The sequence below is a fragment of the Bos indicus genome, chromosome 2 (genome assembly GCF_029378745.1).
Source record: "Bos indicus isolate NIAB-ARS_2022 breed Sahiwal x Tharparkar chromosome 2, NIAB-ARS_B.indTharparkar_mat_pri_1.0, whole genome shotgun sequence".
Lineage (NCBI taxonomy): Eukaryota > Metazoa > Chordata > Mammalia > Artiodactyla > Bovidae > Bos > Bos indicus.
Window position 1 is genome coordinate 132,480,967 of NC_091761.1, and position 17,927 is coordinate 132,498,893.

Consider the following 17,927-nt stretch of genomic DNA (forward strand, 5'->3'; position numbering starts at 1 on the left):
TAAAGTAAATTCCTGATAACCCTCAATTAGTGCCTGACAAGGTTTGATAAGCGCCTGATGTCCTCTGATTGCCCGGCGTCCACTCCAGTGATGGTATCTAGAATAAACACCTTGCCAGCCACATGCCTATAGTGACCTTGCCAGGGCCATATGCCTCCCCTCACTAAGGCGCCTTTGTATTGGAGATTTTGGGTAATTCGGTTCTTTTGGGCCACCTGCTGTTCCTCTTCCCATGCTTTACACTGACACTTATTGGTTTAGACTCACCAATAAAGGGTGAGCACACAAAACCCCAGGCCCCGCCTTCAGCCCCAATAAAAGCGGAACCCCAGACCCGAGGTTTCCAGCTTTCTGTCTGCCCCTGACCTGCTGTGGGGTCCCAGGTACGCCGTGTAACCTCCACATCCTGTAAGTAACAGACCTTTTTGCTTTCAAATTTTTCTGCTGATTATTGCTGAAGGGCCTCTTGCAGTAGTAACCACCCTACTGTCTGGTCCAGCCACCACACTGGTTTTTGAGGGGTTAAGATTGCCACGCAACAGTTGTGCTGTGCGTGAGAGATCAGTGAGCAACTGATCTCAACGATCAGCGGCTTAACACAACCAACTCGTATTTCTCGCCCAGGCAAAGACCACTGAGGGTGTGCAGAACTCTCTCCAACAGGTGTCCTCCCGTGACTGAGGGATCCCAGCTGCCTCCGTCTCTGGTTCCACCAGGAGGGGAGGAGAAAGGCTGAGGCGATGCATATGGTTTCCACCTCATTGCAGCCTGGCAGTGGGCATCAGCATTGATGCCCACATGTATTCTGGCCAGATTCAGTCTCCTGGGTCTAACCTGGACGGGGACCCAGAGAATGTCAGGGGAGCAGGCTGAATGGGGATGGGCACCATAGCTTTGGCACACTGGCATTGGGGGATGTGTATTGGAGTGTTAACTGAACGTTATGGGAGCCAAATTCTTAGCAGTGTTAGAGGGCAGGAAAAGGGCATCTGTTTTCGAAATGAAAACTAGAATCACTGTCTCCCTGAGGCTGAGGAAGAGAGAGCAGTCAGCCCAGTCTCCAAACAGGCAAGCCCTGGGCATGAGGTGGCAGCAGTTTCGGGGTGGGGGGGAAATGCCAGGACAGTCTCTGGCTTCTTCCAGATGGGGATGGGGAGGAGAGGAGAAGAAAGAGGAGCAAGAAGAGAAGCTAGAAATGCTGCCCTGAATCTAAAAAAGGGACCATCTGCCCCCTGTGGTCCTCTTCCTGCTGGACAAGTTCTCACCACCTCCTGAGAGGTTTCCATGATTCCTGAGACTTCGCTGAGGCTTAGAATGTACTTCCTGTGAATGGCAGGTTTATGGAATGAACGAATACCAGTAAATGCCCTGTTTTTTATTCCCAAATAGCATATTAAAAAAAAAAAAAAACTTGTTCAACAGCAGATGGCCATTGCCCTCTCCTGGAAGTGGGTTCAGGAAGGTCACACCCAGACTCTATTATGGGAATTTATTCACTTAGGAGTGAAACCCATTGGAAAGATGACAAAGTATTTTAAAATTTTGGCATCGGCTAATGGCACATAGCTTTTTTCTATCCTCAGCTCTGTCCTGCCAGTCGATAAGAAGAAAAAAGAGGATTGCCTAGGGGCTGAGGCATGCCAAACTCTTAGTCCAGTAACTGGTGGTATCCCCACCCCATCCCCTATCCCACCAAACCCCAAACTCCCCGAGGGCTCAGCTGTTTAACTAGAGTTCAGAATAGACAAGGCAGTCACTGTGAGAAGGCAACTCTGAGAAGTCCATAGCCAGAAATGAATACTCAGGCCCTGATGATTGCCCGCCTTGACGAGTGGCTATGTCCTGTGTGTGTGCACATGTGTGTGTGTGCACACGCAGGCACCCATGAGCACAAGCCTGCACGTGCCTGGTTTGGTATGATAGGAGGGGGTCTGTGCACAGGTGTGTTGTGCGGGAACGTGATTATATTGTGTGGAATGAAGTCCACACCAGTAGATGAGCACAGAGTGTGTGTGTCTACACACGCATGTGTGCATGAGTAGGTGTGTGTTCTGTGTACAAGTGTAAGGGTGAAAGAGATGGTGCTGCTTTAGTTCTGGAGAAAAACACTGCGTATTGGACCCCATGAGCAGAATTCCCAAGCCTTGACTCCAGTGTGGGGGTGCGTAAGCTACGTACGCTGGGGGACACACAGCCTACGACCTCTGGGTCTCCCAGTTTGGTGGGATGGCCTGGTCACAGCCTCCCCGGAACTCTCAGGAGGGTGAGGAGCACGGAGGTCTCAGCAGCGTACCACAGGGGAGAGGTGGTCTCGCCCAGCGAGTCATGTAACAAAGCTGGGAGGTGCCCCCTGCATGCGTCCAGCATGCCCAATGAAGGCAGTCAAGCTGGACCCGCCTGGAATGGAAGAGCGTGTCTGCGATCTCCTTTAAAGACTCTCTTCATCAAGATCGTTGAATGTGAGCAGGACAGCAGGGGCCAGGGCAGAAGCTGGACTGCCTGTTAGAGGATCTAGGCTGGTCTGTCTGCATTTCTCCCCACAGAACCCTCAGCATGAAGACCCTCCTGCTGCTGGCAGTGATCATGGCCATCGGTAAGAGTTGACCCTGACCTCTGGCCACAGGGGGCCCAGCCCCGGAGGGAGGCACCCTCCTCCCCCAGCTTCCCTTCCAACCACATCTGGCCCTCTCTCAGAAGTGGGGCAAGGGGTGGCAGGGAGAGGCCAAGGGAGGAGCTCGTAGGGTCCCAGGCCCCATCACCAGCTGCTGTCCTTCCAGGCCTGCTGCAGGTCCATGGAGGTTTGCTGAATTTCCGGAAAATGATCGAGTTCACGACAGGAAAGGAATCTGTGACCAGTTATAGACGCTATGGCTGCTACTGTGGAACGCGTGGCAGAGGAACCCCCAAGGATGCAACAGACTGGTGAGGCCACCCCAGCCCTCCCTCTGCCCACTTGTGGCCCCACAGGGGGCCAGGAGCTGGAAAGCTCCTGTTATCCCTTTTGCACAGAACCCCAGGAAGTCCCAGCTGAAAAAGCAGCCAGACCGTTGGACATTCTGCTCTAGACTGTACCAACGTCTGGGTGTCTCTGCCCAGAGCACAGGCCTGAGACCACAGGACACTGGGCTCCCTGGAGCCTGGGGAGGCAGCTCCAAGAACATACTCTTGTCACAGGTGTTGCAGGGCACATGACTGTTGCTACAGAAACCTGAAGAGTCGCGGGTGTCGCACCAAGTTCCTGAAATACAACGTTACTTATCAAGAGGACCAAATCGTCTGTGGTAAGAAACAGGCTGACAACTCTCAGCCTCCTTGGCTCATTTTCTCCTCTGGGCACTGTGCTGAGCCCAAAGGTAGATACACAGGGACAGTGTCCCTGCCTCAAGAATCTCACAGTGGCCTGGGAAGTAAAGAAAGCCAACACACAACACGGTAGACTCCGCCAGGAAGTAAGAAAGCTGGCGGGGCTCTGAATGCAGCCTGTGGTTCAAGGAAGCTCCCTGAAGATGGGGAATCCTAAACTGAGTCTTCAAGGCTGAGAGGAGTCAGGGGAAAGGAGAGCTGCGAGCATCCCAACAAGAGGACACAGCAGAGTCCAACGGGCCAGAAGGAACTGCAGCCTTTCTGGGCGGCAGAAGGGAAACATGAGGATGAGACGGAGTGAAGAGGGATGATGCTGGAGAGACGGGAAGGGGCTAGGTCAAGTTCCCAAGGCCATGTTGTACTTAGATTTTTGTCCTAAAGCAGTTCAATTCAGTCAGTTCAGTCATTCAGTCATGTCCAACTCTTTGTGACCCCATGAACTGCAGCACGCCAGGCCTCCGTGTCCATCACCAACTCCCAGAGTCCACCCAAACCCATGTCCATTGAGTCGGTGATGCCATTCAACCATCTCATCCTCTGTTGTCCCCTTCTCCTCCTGCCCTCAATCTTTCCCAGCATCAGGGTCTTTTCAAATCAGTCAGTGTTTCATATCAGGTGGCTAAAGTATTGGAGTTTCAGCTTTAACATCAGTCCTTCCAATGAATATTCAGGACTGATTGCCTTTAGGATGGACTGTTTGGCTCTCCTTGCAGTCCAAGGGACCCTCAAGAGTCTTCTCCAACACCACAATTCAAAAGCATCAATTCTTCGGTGCTCAGCTTTCTTTATGGTCCAATACTCACATCCATACATGATCACTGGAAAAACCATAGCTTTGACTAGACGGACCTTTGTTGACAAAGTAATGTCTCTGCTTTTCAATATGCTGTCTAGGTTGGTCATAACTTTCGACAGTCCTTAAGGAAATGAGTTAAAACCCAGAATTGCATTTCAGAGGCTCTTGCCAAGTGTGGAAAGAGATACGTAGAAGGGGGAGCCAGGAAAAGGCCATTGCCATCGTGCAGAAAAGAGACAGGAGAACTTGACCTATAGCAATGGCGGTTAGGATGGAAGAGGTGGAAAGTCCTGTCAAAATAGCTTTGAGATAGAATCAGTGGAGCTTGGTGGTTGATTGGGCAGGGTTACTGGGAGTTGTTGGTTGGCTGTAGTACTGCATCGGTGGTATAACTGAGGAGGGCCTGGTAGGAGACGGCAGGAGCAGTTCCACGGGGAGCATGTTGAGTTTGGAAACTTCCAGAACATCCAGGGAGATGGGCAGCAGGCTGCTTGTGAAAAAACTCACAGCTCAAGGGACGGTCTGGACACAGATGCAGGAGGCGGCCGCAGAGAGAGGAGAGTTGGAGGTACCCACTCATTTGGTGTTTAAAGGCCGAGAAAGGAGACAGAGGAGGGACAGTCAGAGAAGGAAGGGAGGAGACAAGAAGGCCGAGGAGTGGGCCAGGAAGAGAGGATTAACAGCAGCCGGTTTAACAGAGGGGTCCTCCAGGATGAGGGCTGACCAGGCTCCTTGGGTTTAGAGGCAGAACGACCACTGAGGACCTCAGTGGGAGTTGTTTCCATGGATCTGTGAGGGCAAAGCCAGATTAGAGCGGGTTGGAAGGTGGGTGGGAAATGAAGAGAGGTCATGAGTTCTGGAGCAAGTTTGGCTGTGGAGGGGAGGAGAGAGATGGGTGGTGGCTGGAAGGAATTGCCTAGTGCCCCAGACCTACTGACCCATGAGTGAGATTTTGAAAACCCACGGACTATTCCTCAACAGCCTGAGGTCTCTAAGATCAGAAATCATGTCTTCCCATCATGACCTTCCACAGGGCTCTGTGGCTTTAGCAGGCTCTGGGTGTCAAGCAAAAAGATGCCCACCTAACAGAGGCTCAGAGAGTGAGGAAGTCTGACTCGCCTGTAACAGAGTCTGGGAGAGCACAGTGCCAGGGCGAGGGCAGCTTCTCAGCTGTGTTGCCAGGGATCCAGTCCTTTCCCAACCTTCTGCTCTGCCACTTTGGCAGTGTGATTCCAAGGCACAGTCTAGGGCTCCAAGAGTCATGGCTTTCCTTTTGCACATCTTTCTTTTTGAGAGAGGAAATTCATCCTTTCTGGAAGTGTCCAGCAGACTTTCCCTTGTGGCTCATTGGTCAGGGCAAGAGTACATGCTCCCCGGACACTCATCACTACAGAGGAAACAGGGATGACCATGACTGGCTTACACCCATCAAGACCCATTCCCAGACCCCAGGGGCCAGGGGCTATGCACCTGAACACATCTGCTGGGGAGAAGAAAGAGACAGTGTCTAACAGCAAGGCTCTTCACAGCATCCCAGTGCATGACTTCTGGTGTCCCACGAGATGGGGTGTGGGCTTCCTGAGGGCAGGAGTTCTGTCTCCCCATCAGTCAGAAATACCTGGACATCCGTGCTTGTTCCAGACTAGAAACCCTGGGAGAACAGGAGCTGTCTTTCCCCCAAGAATTCCCATAAAGATCCATGGACTACTAATGAACATCATTCCGTTTATTTATTGTGATTTCAGAGGATGCGGATGACTGCAAGAGTCAAGTGTGTCAGTGTGATAAGATCGCTGCCAATTGCTTCGCAGCAAACCTGAAGACCTACAACAAGACGCTCCGCTTCTACAACAAGTTTCGGTGCCGAGGGGCTGCCCCTGCGTGCTGAGGGCCCCTCGTCCTGGGAGCCTTACCGCCAGATGCTCTTTCCTTCCCTAGCGCCCGACTCCCTACCCTAGCCATGTTCCCTGGCACATGAAGGAACACCCCCCTCCCACCCTAGAGTCCAGCCAGGAGTCCTTCTCTCCCCAGACAGAAAGCTTCCGTCCAGAATGAGAAGCTCAACGTCTGGGTGTGTCTACCGGCTCCTTTCCTCTGCTTCTTTGGACAGCAGGAATTCCCCTCATTTTCCACTCTTCTTCAAGTCCAAAGTCATGTTTAACTGCACAGCTACACCCCTGGCTGGCTCTCCTGAATAAAGCAGTTCACTTGGCAAACTATGTGCCCATGTGTGTGTGTGTGTGTATGTGCTCATGCACACCTGGGCGTAGGCATTCACACACTGCCCCAGGCCCTTCTAGTGTGAGAACACACTAGTACTCGTATGGTAGTACAAGTGGAAGGACTTGAAAACACAAGCTTCAGTGTCAGACTGCCCGAGTCAGAGCCCCACCACCGCCACTTCCCTGAGCCTTAGCAACCTCGTCTAAGTAGCGGTCACTTCGGTACCCAGTGCACAGGCTTGCTGGAGAAGTAAAAGGGATAACGGATAAGCACTGGGCCTGACATGCCTGCCTCTGTCATTATCACAAGCAAAACCCAGCCTTCCTCCTCTCCTACACTGGGTGAGGGCAGCTCCTGCTGGCCTGTTGGGCAAAAACCGAAGTGTGGTTCCTGGCGTCTGGGGTCTATAGTCCGAGCCTCCTGTGAGATACGTTCTTCTATGTTGCCGCCCAGAGGTGGGCCAGTGTAACACTGGCCACCAGTGGGACTCTCAGGGCATTTGTCCCCTCGCCCAGGGCTGGCTTCCTGGCTTGTGACCCAGGCAGCCCCAGTGGGCCCTGCGCTTGGTCCACGGCTCTGTCCAGCCATAGCAATGTTGTTCATGACGTGGAATCCTGCACTTAATTCTGCACTGGGACCCACTAAGTACGTAGCTGGTCCTACCTTCACCTGGATGCTACTTCTGCTTTTTTTTCTTCTAGCTTCCTCTGAGATATTCCCACGTGGACCAGAATTCTTTAATAATGGTCATCAGAGCCGCTGGCTGTGTACAGTGGGGAAGGGCTCTAGGAAACTGAGCCTGTGTCTTTTCATTGGCTGAGTCTTTTCTGAGAGTCTGTCTTTCCTTCTTTCTTGGGCTCTTCTGTCCTTACAGGATGTGAGTGCTCCCCCTTCTGATCGCCTGACTGTATTTCAATGAGGCTTCTGTTCATTCCTTTCTTACATAACTTTCTTGTAAATGTATTCCCCAATAGGAAGGTGTGTTGTGTGTTTGTGTGTGTTTTTTTTTAAAGAACAGTAATGAATATTTTTTTTCCTCACAAAGGGAAGATTAGGAAACAGAATACAGAAAAAGTTCAGCCATAATCCTGATATTGGAAACATCCACTGACTCTTGACTCTTCGGATTATTAAAAGTTGAAGGACCCTTTTCTGAGCGGTGACTGTCACACGTGAGCACATCTGTCCTCTGTAAAGTAACAGCCGTCTTCCCCGTGACGCCCTCGCCACACCTCTGCATCCCTGCTGCCCCTTGCCCTCTTGCTTCACCTAATAATCCACAGTTGACTCTATTTTTTTATAACCTTTTATTTTCTTCAGGGGTATAGCCAATTAACAAACAATATTGTGACAGTTTCAGGTGAGCAGTGCAAGGTCTCAGCCATACATACACACGCACCCGTTCTCCCCCAGCTCCCTTCCCGTCCAGCCTCATAACTTTAAGCTGAGTTCCGTGTGTTATACAGCAGGTCCTCGTTGGTTATCCGTCTTAAATACAGCAGTGTGTACATGTCCATCTCAGATTCCCTGCTGCCCCTTGCCCTCTTGCTTCACCTAATAATCCACAGTTGACTCTATTTTTTTTTAACCTTTTATTTTCTTCAGGGGTATAGCCAATTAACAAACAATATTGTGACAGTTTCAGGTGAGCCGTGCAAGGTCTCAGCCATACATACACACGCACCCGTTCACCCCCAGCTCCCTTCCCGTCCAGCCTCATAACTTTAAGCTGAGTTCTGTGTGTTATACAGCTGGTCCTCGTTGGTTATCCGTCTTAAATACAGCAGTGTGTACGTGTCCATCTCAGACTCCCAACTGTCCCTTCCCCCATCCTTCCTCACAGCAACCATGACCACATTCTCGAAGTCACAGGTGACTCTTGAACGACAGGATTTGAATTGTGCAGGTCTATGTATACTAGGATTTTTTCAATGAACAGGCTCTACAGTAATGCAGAATCCGTGCTTTGTTGAATCCATACATATGGGGAGTCATGGGCACAAGAGCCCACTGTGAAGCTATGCACGGATCTCTGACTGTGCAGAAGCTCGGTGACCCTGACCCCGATGTCCTTCAAGGATCAGCTGTATCTCATTCACCCATTACGGCTTTTGTTTCATTGTCTGCCTCTCCACACTAAAAAGTAAGCCTCATGAGAGTATTTTTGTTTTTTCACTACTGTGCTCCCAATGTTTAAATTAGCTCTTGGATGAAGGTGGCTGAACAAGATGCTAAACCATGGACTTTGAATTCTCAGGAGAAAACCCTGAAAAGATGGGGAAAAGGAGAGGCATGTGTGACATCACCAGAGTCCTTGAGTGCGGGGACCTGGACATGATACCAGGGGCCCCCAGGATGTACGGGGTGGGGCAGTCTGCCTGCCATAGAAGCAACAGTGTTGTGAAGCTGAGGCGCTTATCAAAAGGCCAAGGTCTGGCCCATCACCTCTGAACTTCATTTAGGCCTGAAACAAATGGCCATGAGAGCAAACACCTGTTGATGGGGAAAAAAATGTAGAAACTAAACGTTGAGAATTATGCTTTATTTGGAGCTTTACTGAGGACTTCCGCCCAGATACAGTCTCTCAGTAGCTCTGAGGACTGTCCTCAGGGGTAAGGGAGGAGCCGGGATATATAGGAGGTTTTTCAAAAATAAATAAATAAACAACAGCAAAGAAAACTTGGTAGTCAATCTGCAAAAGGTCCTCCCAACTAAAGAAATACCAGACATCTCAAGGTAACGAATTTAGTGCTTTTCTGTATATGGGAAGAGGCGAGAGTCTGGGTTTCAGGATGTCGCCCCTGTGATGTGCACCTTGCTATGGGGGCCAGTTTTCTGCTCCCTCCTGAGTCCCCCCAGGAAGCACTGTCAGGGGCGGCTGCTGCCTTGATGGGCACACTCCCTATTTAACTGAGATGGCAGGGGGCATTCTTTGTCCAACATCCCAGATTTCACAGACCTACAGAGATGCCCAGAGGTTTTATTATTTGCTAGGGTAGTGCTCCAGGTGCCACAAACTGGTGCCAGTGGTAAAGAACCCACGTGCCAGTGCCGGAGACATAAGAGACCTGGGCTCAGTTCCCAGCTCAGGAAGATCCTCTGGAGGAGGGAATGGCAACCCGCTCCAGTATTCTTGCCTGGAGAATCCCAGGGACAGAGGAGACTGGTGGGCTACAGTTCATGGGCTCCCAAAGAGTTGGACACCACTGAAATGACAGCACACACACCTCCAACTGAGTAGCTTAAACAATAGAAATATCTGCTCTCTCAGTTCTGGAGCCCAGAAGTCTAAGATCAAGGAGCCAGTGAGGTTGGCTCCTTCTGAGGTCTATGGGGGAGGGTCTGTTCCTTCCTCTCCCCAGGCTCTGGTGGTGACCTGGCCATCTTCAGGATTGCTTGGCGTGTAGAAGCATCCCCACCTCCTCTCAGCCTTCACCTTCATGCGGAATTCTCCCAGTGAAGATGTGTGTCTGTGTCCAACCTTCCCTTCTTCTAAGTCATCTGCATTAGGCCCACCCTAATAGTGTTAGACTCTTTGTGATCCCATGGACTGTAGCCCACCAGGCTCCTCTTTCCATGGGATTCTCCAGGCAAGAATACTGGAGTGGGTGGCCATTCCCTAACCTTATCCTAACTCATCACCTCCACAAAGACCGTCTTTCCAAATACAGTCACATCCTGAGGTCTTACTGGAGGTCAGGACTTCAATGTAGGAATGTGGTGGGAACACGAGTCAACCCATAATACAGGTCTAGCTCTTCAAGGAAACTGTATCTTCAAGATGAATGCTGCCTGGGTCGGCTGTGAGTCTGTATAGTTAGGTTACTGTAGTGTAAAGCCTTGAACCCAAACGGGACCTTCTGGTCTTCACCCCACTATATCCTCTGCCTGCCTTATGTCTGTGGAAAAATCTGAGCCAGAGAAGAAGTTTAATCAGAGAAGTGAGCACATGAAGAAAGAAAGGAGAGCAGTCAAAGGAGACCAAATAATAATAATGTAGTCAGTAAGCATGCCAAGGACTTTCAGTTCCTCCTCAAGGCTGTAGATGAGATTCTGAGTCATCTCCTGTGCGCTAATGTACAGGTACTGAAATCCCCACCAGGTGGAAGAAGTTAGCTACCTGACGACCAGACTAGCTGTGATATCAGCTGCCACAATTCTGAGAATTGTCCTCACGGAAATGGAAACCAACCAAGCCTGGAACTAAAGATTTCTTGCACCTAAAAGAATCGAGATGACACTGGTTAGCTCTCTGATGACCAGTTTCAAGATGAGCGTCAGAGCTGACTGTACTGGTTCTGCATGTAGCCCCTTCCCTCTGCCTTTTGGGCTTCACTGGTGGCTCACTCCGTAAAGAAACGAGCCTGCAATGCAGCAGACCCAGGTTCAGTCTCTGGGTCGGGAAGACCCTCTGGAGAAAGAAGTGGCAACCCGCTTCAGTATTCTTGCCTGGGAAATCCCTTTGGACAGAGGAGCCGGGCAGGCTACAGTCGTTGGGGTCACAAGAGTCAGACACGACTTAGTGACTAGACCACCAGCACTGAATTCCCCTGTCTAAGGATGTCCTGCCACCTGACTGTCCAGTGGGGAGAGCGGGCGTTTGGACAGGCACCCACCCTCTGTGCCACCTGACTGTCCAGTGGGGAGAGTGGGCGTTTGGACAGGCACCCACCCTCTGTGCCACCTGATTGTCCAGTGGGGAGAGCAGGCGTTTGGACAGGCCCTCTGCACCACCCACCACCAGGATGTCAGCACCCAAAATAAAGCAAGCTTTCCTTTCTCCCAACTGGCTTCTTTGTCGGCTTCTGAGCGGTGAGCAGCCGGGACCTGGGTTCCATAACATCCTAACAGTCGTTTGGGGGGTTTGTTTGGGTTTTTGTAAAGTAAATTCCTGATAACCCTCAATTAGTGCCTGACAAGCTTTGATAAGCGCCTGATGTCCTCTGATTGCCCAGCGTCCACTCCAGTGATGGTATCTAGAATAAACACCTTGCCAGCCACATGCCTATAGTGACCTTGCCAGGGCCATATGCCTCCCCTCACTAAGGCGCCTTTGTATTGGAGATTTTGGGTAATTCGGTTCTTTTGGGCCACCTGCTGTTCCTCTTCCCATGCTTTACACTGTCACTTATTGGTTTAGACTCACCAATAAAGGGTGAGCACACAAAACCGCCGGCCCCGCCTTCGGCCCCAATAAAAGCGGATCCCCAGACCCGAGGTCTCCAGCTTTCTGTCTGCCCCTGACCTGCTGTAGGGTCCCAGGTACGCCGCGTAACCTCCACGTCCTGTAAGTAACAGACCTTTTTGCTTTCAAAATTTTCTGCTGATTATTGCTGAAGGGCCTCTTGCAGTAGTAACCACCCTACTGTCTGGTCCAGCCACCACACTGGTTATTGAGGGGTTAAGATTGCCACGCAACAGTTGTGCTGTGCGTGAGAGATCAGTGAGCAACTGATCTCAACGATCAGCGGCTTAACACAACCAACTCGTATTACTCGCCCAGGCAAAGACCACTGAGGGTGTGCAGAACTCTCTCCAACAGGTGTTCTCCCGTGACTGAGGGATCCCAGCTGCCTCCATCTCTGGTTCCGCCAGGAGGGGAGGAGAAAGACTGAGGCAACGCATATGGTTTCCACCTCATTGCAGCCTGGCAGTGGGCATCTCTGGCCAGATTCAGTCTCCTGGGTCTAACCTGGACGGGGACCCAGAGAATGTCAGGGGAGCAGGCTGAATGGGGATGGGCACCATAGCTTTGGCACACTGGCATTGGGGGATGTGTATTGGAGTGTTAACTGAACGTTATGGGGGCCAAATTCTTAGCAGTGTTAGAGGGCAGGAAAAGGGCATCTGTTTTCGAAATGAAAACTAGAATCACTGTCTCCCTGAGGGTGAGGAAGAGAGAGCAGTCAGCCCCGTCTCCAAACAGGCAAGCCCTGGGCATGAGGTGGCAGCAGTTTCGGGGTGGGGGGGAAATGCCAGGACAGTCTCTGGCTTCTTCCAGATGGGGGTGGGGAGGAGAGGAGAAGAAAGAGGAGCAAGAAGAGAAGCTAGAAACGCTGCCTTGAATCTAAAAAAGGGACCATCTGCCCCCTGCGGTCCTCTTTCTGCTAGACAAGTTCTCACCACCTCCTGAGAGGTTTCCATGATTCCTGAGACTTCGCTGAGGCTTAGAATGTACTTCCTGTGAATGGCAGGTTTATGGAATGAACGAATACCAGTAAATGCCCTTTTTTTTAATTCCCAAATAGCATATTAAAAAAAAAAAAAAAAAAAAACTTGTTCAACAGCAGATGGCCATTGCCCTCTCCTGGAAGTGGGTTCAGGAAGGTCACACCCAGACTCTATTATGGGAATTTATTCACTTAGGAGTGAAACCCATTGGAAAGATGACAAAGTATTTTAAAATTTTGGCATCGGCTAATGGCACATAGCTTTTTTCTATCCTCAGCTCTGTCCTGCCAGTCGATAAGAAGAAAAAAGAGTATTGCTCAGGGGCTGAGGCATGCCAAACTCTTAGTCCAGTAACTGGCGGTATCCGCACCCCATCCCCTATCCCACCAAACCCCAAACTCCTTGAGGGCTCAGCTGTTTAACTGGAGTTCAGAATAGACAAGGCAGTCACTGTGAGAAGTCAACCTGAGATCCTCTGAGAAGTCCATAGCCAGAAATGAATACTCAGGCCCTGATGATTGCCCGCCTTGACGAGTGGCTGTGTCCTGTGTGTGTGCACATGTGTGTGTGTGCACACGCAGGCACCCATGAGCACAAGCCTGCACGTGCCTGGTTTGGTATGATAGGAGGGGGTCTGTGCACAGGTGTGTTGTGCGGGAACGTGATTATATTGTGTGAAATGAAGTCCACACCAGTAGATGAGCACAGTGTGTGTGTGTGTGTGTACACACGCATGTGTGCATGAGTAGGTGTGTGTTCTGTGTACAAGTGTAAGGGTGAAAGAGATGGTGCTGCTTTAGTTCTGTAGAAAAACACTGCGGATCGGACCCCATGAGCAGAATTCCCAAGCCTTGACTCCAGTGTGGGGGTGAGTAAGCTATGTACACTGGGGGACACACAGCCTACGACCTCTGGGTCTCCCAGTTTGGTGGGATGGCCTGGTCACAGCCTCCCCGGAACTCTCAGGAGGGTGAGGAGCACGGAGGTCTCAGCAGCGTACCACAGGGGAGAGGTGGTCTCGCCCAGCGAGTCATGTAACAAAGCTGGGAGGTGCCCCCTGCACGCGTCCAGCATGCCCAATGAAGGCAGTCAAGCTGGACCCGCCTGGAATGGAAGAGCGTGTCTGCGATCTCCTTTAAAGACTCTCTTCATCAAGATCGTTGAATGTGAACAGGACAGCAGGGACCGGGGCAGAGGCTGGACCGCCTGTGAGAGGATCTAGGCTGGTCTGTCTGTATCTCTCCCCATAGAACCCTCAGCATGAAGACCCTCCTGCTGCTGGCAGTGATCATGGCCATCGGTAAGAGTTGACCCTGACCTCTGGCCACAGGGGGCCCAGCCCCGGAGGGAGGCACCCTCCTCCCCCAGCTTCCCTTCCCACCGCATCTGGCCCTCTCTCAGAAGTGGGGCCAAGGGGTGGCAGGGAGAGGCAGAGGGAGGAGCTCATAGGGTCCCAGGCCCCATCACCAGCTGCTGTCCTTCCAGGCCTGCTGCAGGTCCATGGAGATTTGCTGAATTTCCGGAAAATGATCAAGCTCACGACTGGAAAGGAACCTGCGACCCGTTATAGCTTCTATGGCTGCTACTGTGGAACGCGTGGCAGAGGAACCCCCAAGGATGCAACAGACTGGTGAGGCCACCCCAGCCCTCCCTCTGCCCACTTGTGGCCCCACAGGGGGCCAGGAGCTGGAAAGCTCCTGTTATCCCTTTTGCACAGAACCCCAGGAAGTCCCAGCTGAAAAAGCAGCCAGACCGTTGGACATTCTGCTCTAGACTGTACCAACGTCTGGGTGTCTCTGCCCAGAGCACAGGCCTGAGACCACAGGACACTGGGCTCCCTGGAGCCTGGGGAGGCAGCTCCAAGAACATACTCTTGTCACAGGTGTTGCAGGGCACATGACTGTTGCTACAAAAACCTGGAGAGTCGCGGGTGTCGCACCAAGTTCCTGAAATACAACGTTACTTATCAAGAGGACCAAATCGTCTGTGGTAAGAAACAGGCTGACAACTCTCAGCCTCCTTGGCTCATTTTCTCCTCTGGGCACTGTGCTGAGCCCAAAGGTAGATACACAGGGACAGTGTCCCTGCCTCAAGAATCTCACAGTGGCCTGGGAAGTAAAGAAAGCCAACACACAACACGGTAGACTCCGCCAGGAAGTAAGAAAGCTGGCGGGGCTCTGAATGCAGCCTGTGGTTCAAGGAAGCTCCCTGAAGATGGGGAATCCTAAACTGAGTCTTCAAGGCTGAGAGGAGTCAGGGGAAAGGAGAGCTGCAAGCATCCCAACAAGAGGACACAGCAGAGTCCAACGGGCCAGAAGGAACTGCAGCCTTTCTGGGCGGCAGAAGGGAAACATGAGGATGAGACAGAGTGAAGAGCGATGATGCTGGAGAGACGGGAAGGGGCTAGGTCAAGTTCCCAAGGCCATGTTGTACTTAGATTTTTGTCCTAAAGCAGTTCAATTCAGTCCGTTCAGTCATTCAGTCATGTCCAACTCTCTGTGACCCCATGAACCGCAGCACACCAGGCCTCCGTGTCCATCACCAACTCCCAGAGTCCACCCAAACCCATGTCCATTGAGTCGGTGATGCCATTCAACCATCTCATCCTCTGTTGTCCCCTTCTCCTCCTGCCCTCAATCTTTCCCAGCATCAGGGTCTTTTCAAATGAGTCAGTGTTTCATATCAGGTGGCCAAAGTATTGGAGTTTCAGCTTCAACATCAGTCTTTCCAATGAATATTCAGGACTGATCGCCTTTACGATGGACTGGTTGGATCTCCTTGCAGTCCAAGGGACTCTCAAGAGTCTTCTCCAACACCACAATTCAAAAGCATCAATTCTTTGGTGCTCAGCTTTCTTTATGGTCCAATACTCACATCCATACATGACCACTGGAAAAACCATAGCTTTGACTAGATGGACCTTTGTTGACAAACTAATGTCTCTGCTTTTCAATATGCTGTCTAGGTTGGTCATAACTTTCGACAGTCCTTAAGGAAATGAGTTAAAACCCAGAATTGCATTTCAGAGGCTCTTGCCAAGTGTGGAAAGAGATACATAGAAGGGGGAGCCAGGAAAAGGCCATTGCCATCGTGCAGAAAAGAGACGGGAGAACTTGACCTATAGCAATGGCGGTCAGGATGGAAGAGGTGGAAAGTCCTGTCAAAATAGCTTTGAGATAGAATCAGTGGAGCTTGGTGGTTGATTGGGCAGGGTTACTGGGAGTTGTTGGTTGGCTGTAGTACTGCATCGGTGGTATAACTGAGGAGGGCCTGGTAGGAGACGGCAGGAGCAGTTCCACGGGGAGCATGTTGAGTTTGGAAGCTTCCAGAACATCCAGGGAGATGGGCAGCAGGCTGCTTGTGAAAAAACTCGCAGCTCAAGGGACGGTCTGGACACAGATGCAGGAGGCAGCCGCAGAGAGAGGAGAGTTGGAGGTACCCACTCATTTGGTGTTTAAAGGCCGAGAAAGGAGACAGAGGAGGGACAGTCAGAGAAGGAAGGGGGGAGACAAGAAGGCCGAGGAGTGGGCCAGGAGGAGAGGATTAACAGCAGCCGGTTTAACAGAGGGGTCCTCTAGGATGAGGGCTGACCGGGCTTCTTGGGTTTAGAGGCAGAACGACCACTGAGGACCTCAGTGGGAGTTGTTTCCATGGATCTTTGAGGGCAAAGCCAGATTAGAGCGGGTTGGAAGGTGGGTGGGAAATGAAGAGAGGTCATGAGTGTAGACAAAGTTCTGGAGCAAGTTTGGCTGTGGAGGGGAGGAGAGAGATGGGTGGTGGCTGGAAGGAATTGCCTAGTGCCCCAGACCTACTGACCCATGAGTGATATTTTGAAAACCCACGGACTATTCCTCAACAGCCTGAGGTCTCTAAGATCAGAAATCATGTCTTCCCATCATGACCTTCCACAGGGCTCTGTGGCTTTTGCAGGCTCTGGGTGTCAAGCAACAAGATGCCCACCTAACAGAGGCTCAGAGAGTGAGGAAGTCTGACTCTCCTGTAACAGAGTCTGGGAGAGGGCAGTGCCAGGGTGGGGGCAGCTTCTCAGCTGTTTTGCCAGGGATCCAGTCCTTTCCCAACCTTCTGCTCTGCCACTTTGGCAGTGTGATTCCAAGGCACAGTCTAGGGCTCCAAGAGTCATGGCTTTCCTTTTGCACATCTTTCTTTTTGAGAGAGGAAATTCATCCTTTCTGGAAGTGTCCAGCAGACTTTCCCTTGTGGCTCATTGGTCAGGGCAAGAGTACATGCTCCCCGGACACTCATCACTACAGAGGAAACAGGGATGACCATGACTGGCTTACACCCATCAAGACCCATTCCCAGACCCCAGGGGCCAGGGGCTATGCACCTGAACACATCTGCTGGGGAGAAGAAAGAGACAGTGTCTAACAGCAAGGCTCTTCACAGCATCCCAGTGCATGACTTCTGGTGTCCCACGAGATGTGGTGTGGGCTTCCTGAGGGCAGGAGTTCTGTCTCCCCAACAGTCAGAAACCCCTGGACATCCGTGCTTGTTCCAGACTAGAAACCCTGGGAGAACAGGAGCTGTCTTTCCCCCAAGAATTCCCATAAAGATCCATGGACTACTAATGAACATCATTCCATTTATTTATTGTGATTTCAGAGGATGCGGATGACTGCAAGAGTCAAGTGTGTCAGTGTGATAAGATCGCTGCCAATTGCTTCGCAGCAAACCTGAAGACCTACAATAAGAAGCTCCGCTTCTACAATAAGTTTCGGTGCCGAGGGGCTGCCCCCGCATGCTGAGGGCCCCTCATCCTGGGAGCCTTACCGCCAGACGCTCTTTCCTTCCCTAGTGCCCGACTCCCTACCCTAGCCATGTTCCCTGGCACATGAAGGAACACCCCTCTCCCACCCTAGAGTCCAGCCAGGAGCCCTTCTCTCCCCAGACAGAAAGCTTCTATCCAGAATGAGAAGCTCAACGTCTGGGTGTGTCTACCGGCCCCTTTCCTCTGCTTCTTTGGACAGCAGGATTTCCCCTCCTTTTCCACTCTTCTTCAAGTCCAAAGTCATGTTTAACTGCACAGCTACACCCCTGGCTGGCTCTCCTGAATAAAGCAGTTCACTTGGCAAACTATGTGCCCATGTGTGTGTGTGTGTGTATGTGCTCATGCACACCTGGGCGTAGGCATTCACACACTACCCCAGGCCCTTCTAGTGTGAGAACACACTAGTACTCGTATGGTAGTACAAGTGGAAGGACTTGAAAACACAAGCTTCAGTGTCAGACTGCCCGAGTCAGAGCCCCACCACCGCCACTTCCCTGAGCCTTAGCAACCTCGTCTAAGTAGCGGTCACTTCGGTACCCAGTGCACAGGCTTGCTGGAGAAGTAAAAGGGATAACGGATAAGCAC

At 51.5% G+C, this 17,927-nt stretch overlaps 2 protein-coding genes across 2 annotated transcripts; both read left to right on the forward strand.

Moving 5' to 3' along the window:
* Window positions 1-362: 362 nt before the first annotated feature.
* LOC139186492 (phospholipase A2, membrane associated-like) lies at window positions 363-6,378 on the forward strand. The gene is made up of 5 exons (XM_070801063.1): window positions 363-408; window positions 2,544-2,593; window positions 2,778-2,922; window positions 3,175-3,281; window positions 5,905-6,378. Exons 2-5 carry the CDS (start codon window positions 2,554-2,556, stop codon window positions 6,045-6,047), a joined length of 435 nt encoding a protein of 144 aa, XP_070657164.1. The 5' UTR covers window positions 363-408; window positions 2,544-2,553; the 3' UTR covers window positions 6,048-6,378.
* A 5,223-nt stretch (window positions 6,379-11,601) lies between these two features.
* Window positions 11,602-17,650, forward strand: LOC139186493 (phospholipase A2, membrane associated). The gene is made up of 5 exons (XM_070801065.1): window positions 11,602-11,669; window positions 13,804-13,853; window positions 14,039-14,183; window positions 14,436-14,542; window positions 17,177-17,650. Exons 2-5 carry the CDS (start codon window positions 13,814-13,816, stop codon window positions 17,317-17,319), a joined length of 435 nt encoding a protein of 144 aa, XP_070657166.1. The 5' UTR covers window positions 11,602-11,669; window positions 13,804-13,813; the 3' UTR covers window positions 17,320-17,650.
* The last annotated feature ends 277 nt before the right edge of the window (window positions 17,651-17,927 follow it).

Excerpts from the sequence above, each read along its gene's own strand:
- LOC139186492 (XM_070801063.1), top strand. The coding sequence starts at position 2,554 with ATGAAGACCCTCCTGCTGCTGGCAGTGATCATGGCCATCG. Across the intron at positions 2,594-2,777 it reads GGCAGTGATCATGGCCATCG|GCCTGCTGCAGGTCCATGGA; the intron begins GTAAGAGTTGAC and ends CTGTCCTTCCAG. Across the intron at positions 3,282-5,904 it reads AGAGGACCAAATCGTCTGTG|AGGATGCGGATGACTGCAAG; the intron begins GTAAGAAACAGG and ends TTGTGATTTCAG.
- LOC139186493 (XM_070801065.1), top strand. The coding sequence starts at position 13,814 with ATGAAGACCCTCCTGCTGCTGGCAGTGATCATGGCCATCG. Across the intron at positions 13,854-14,038 it reads GGCAGTGATCATGGCCATCG|GCCTGCTGCAGGTCCATGGA; the intron begins GTAAGAGTTGAC and ends CTGTCCTTCCAG. Across the intron at positions 14,543-17,176 it reads AGAGGACCAAATCGTCTGTG|AGGATGCGGATGACTGCAAG; the intron begins GTAAGAAACAGG and ends TTGTGATTTCAG.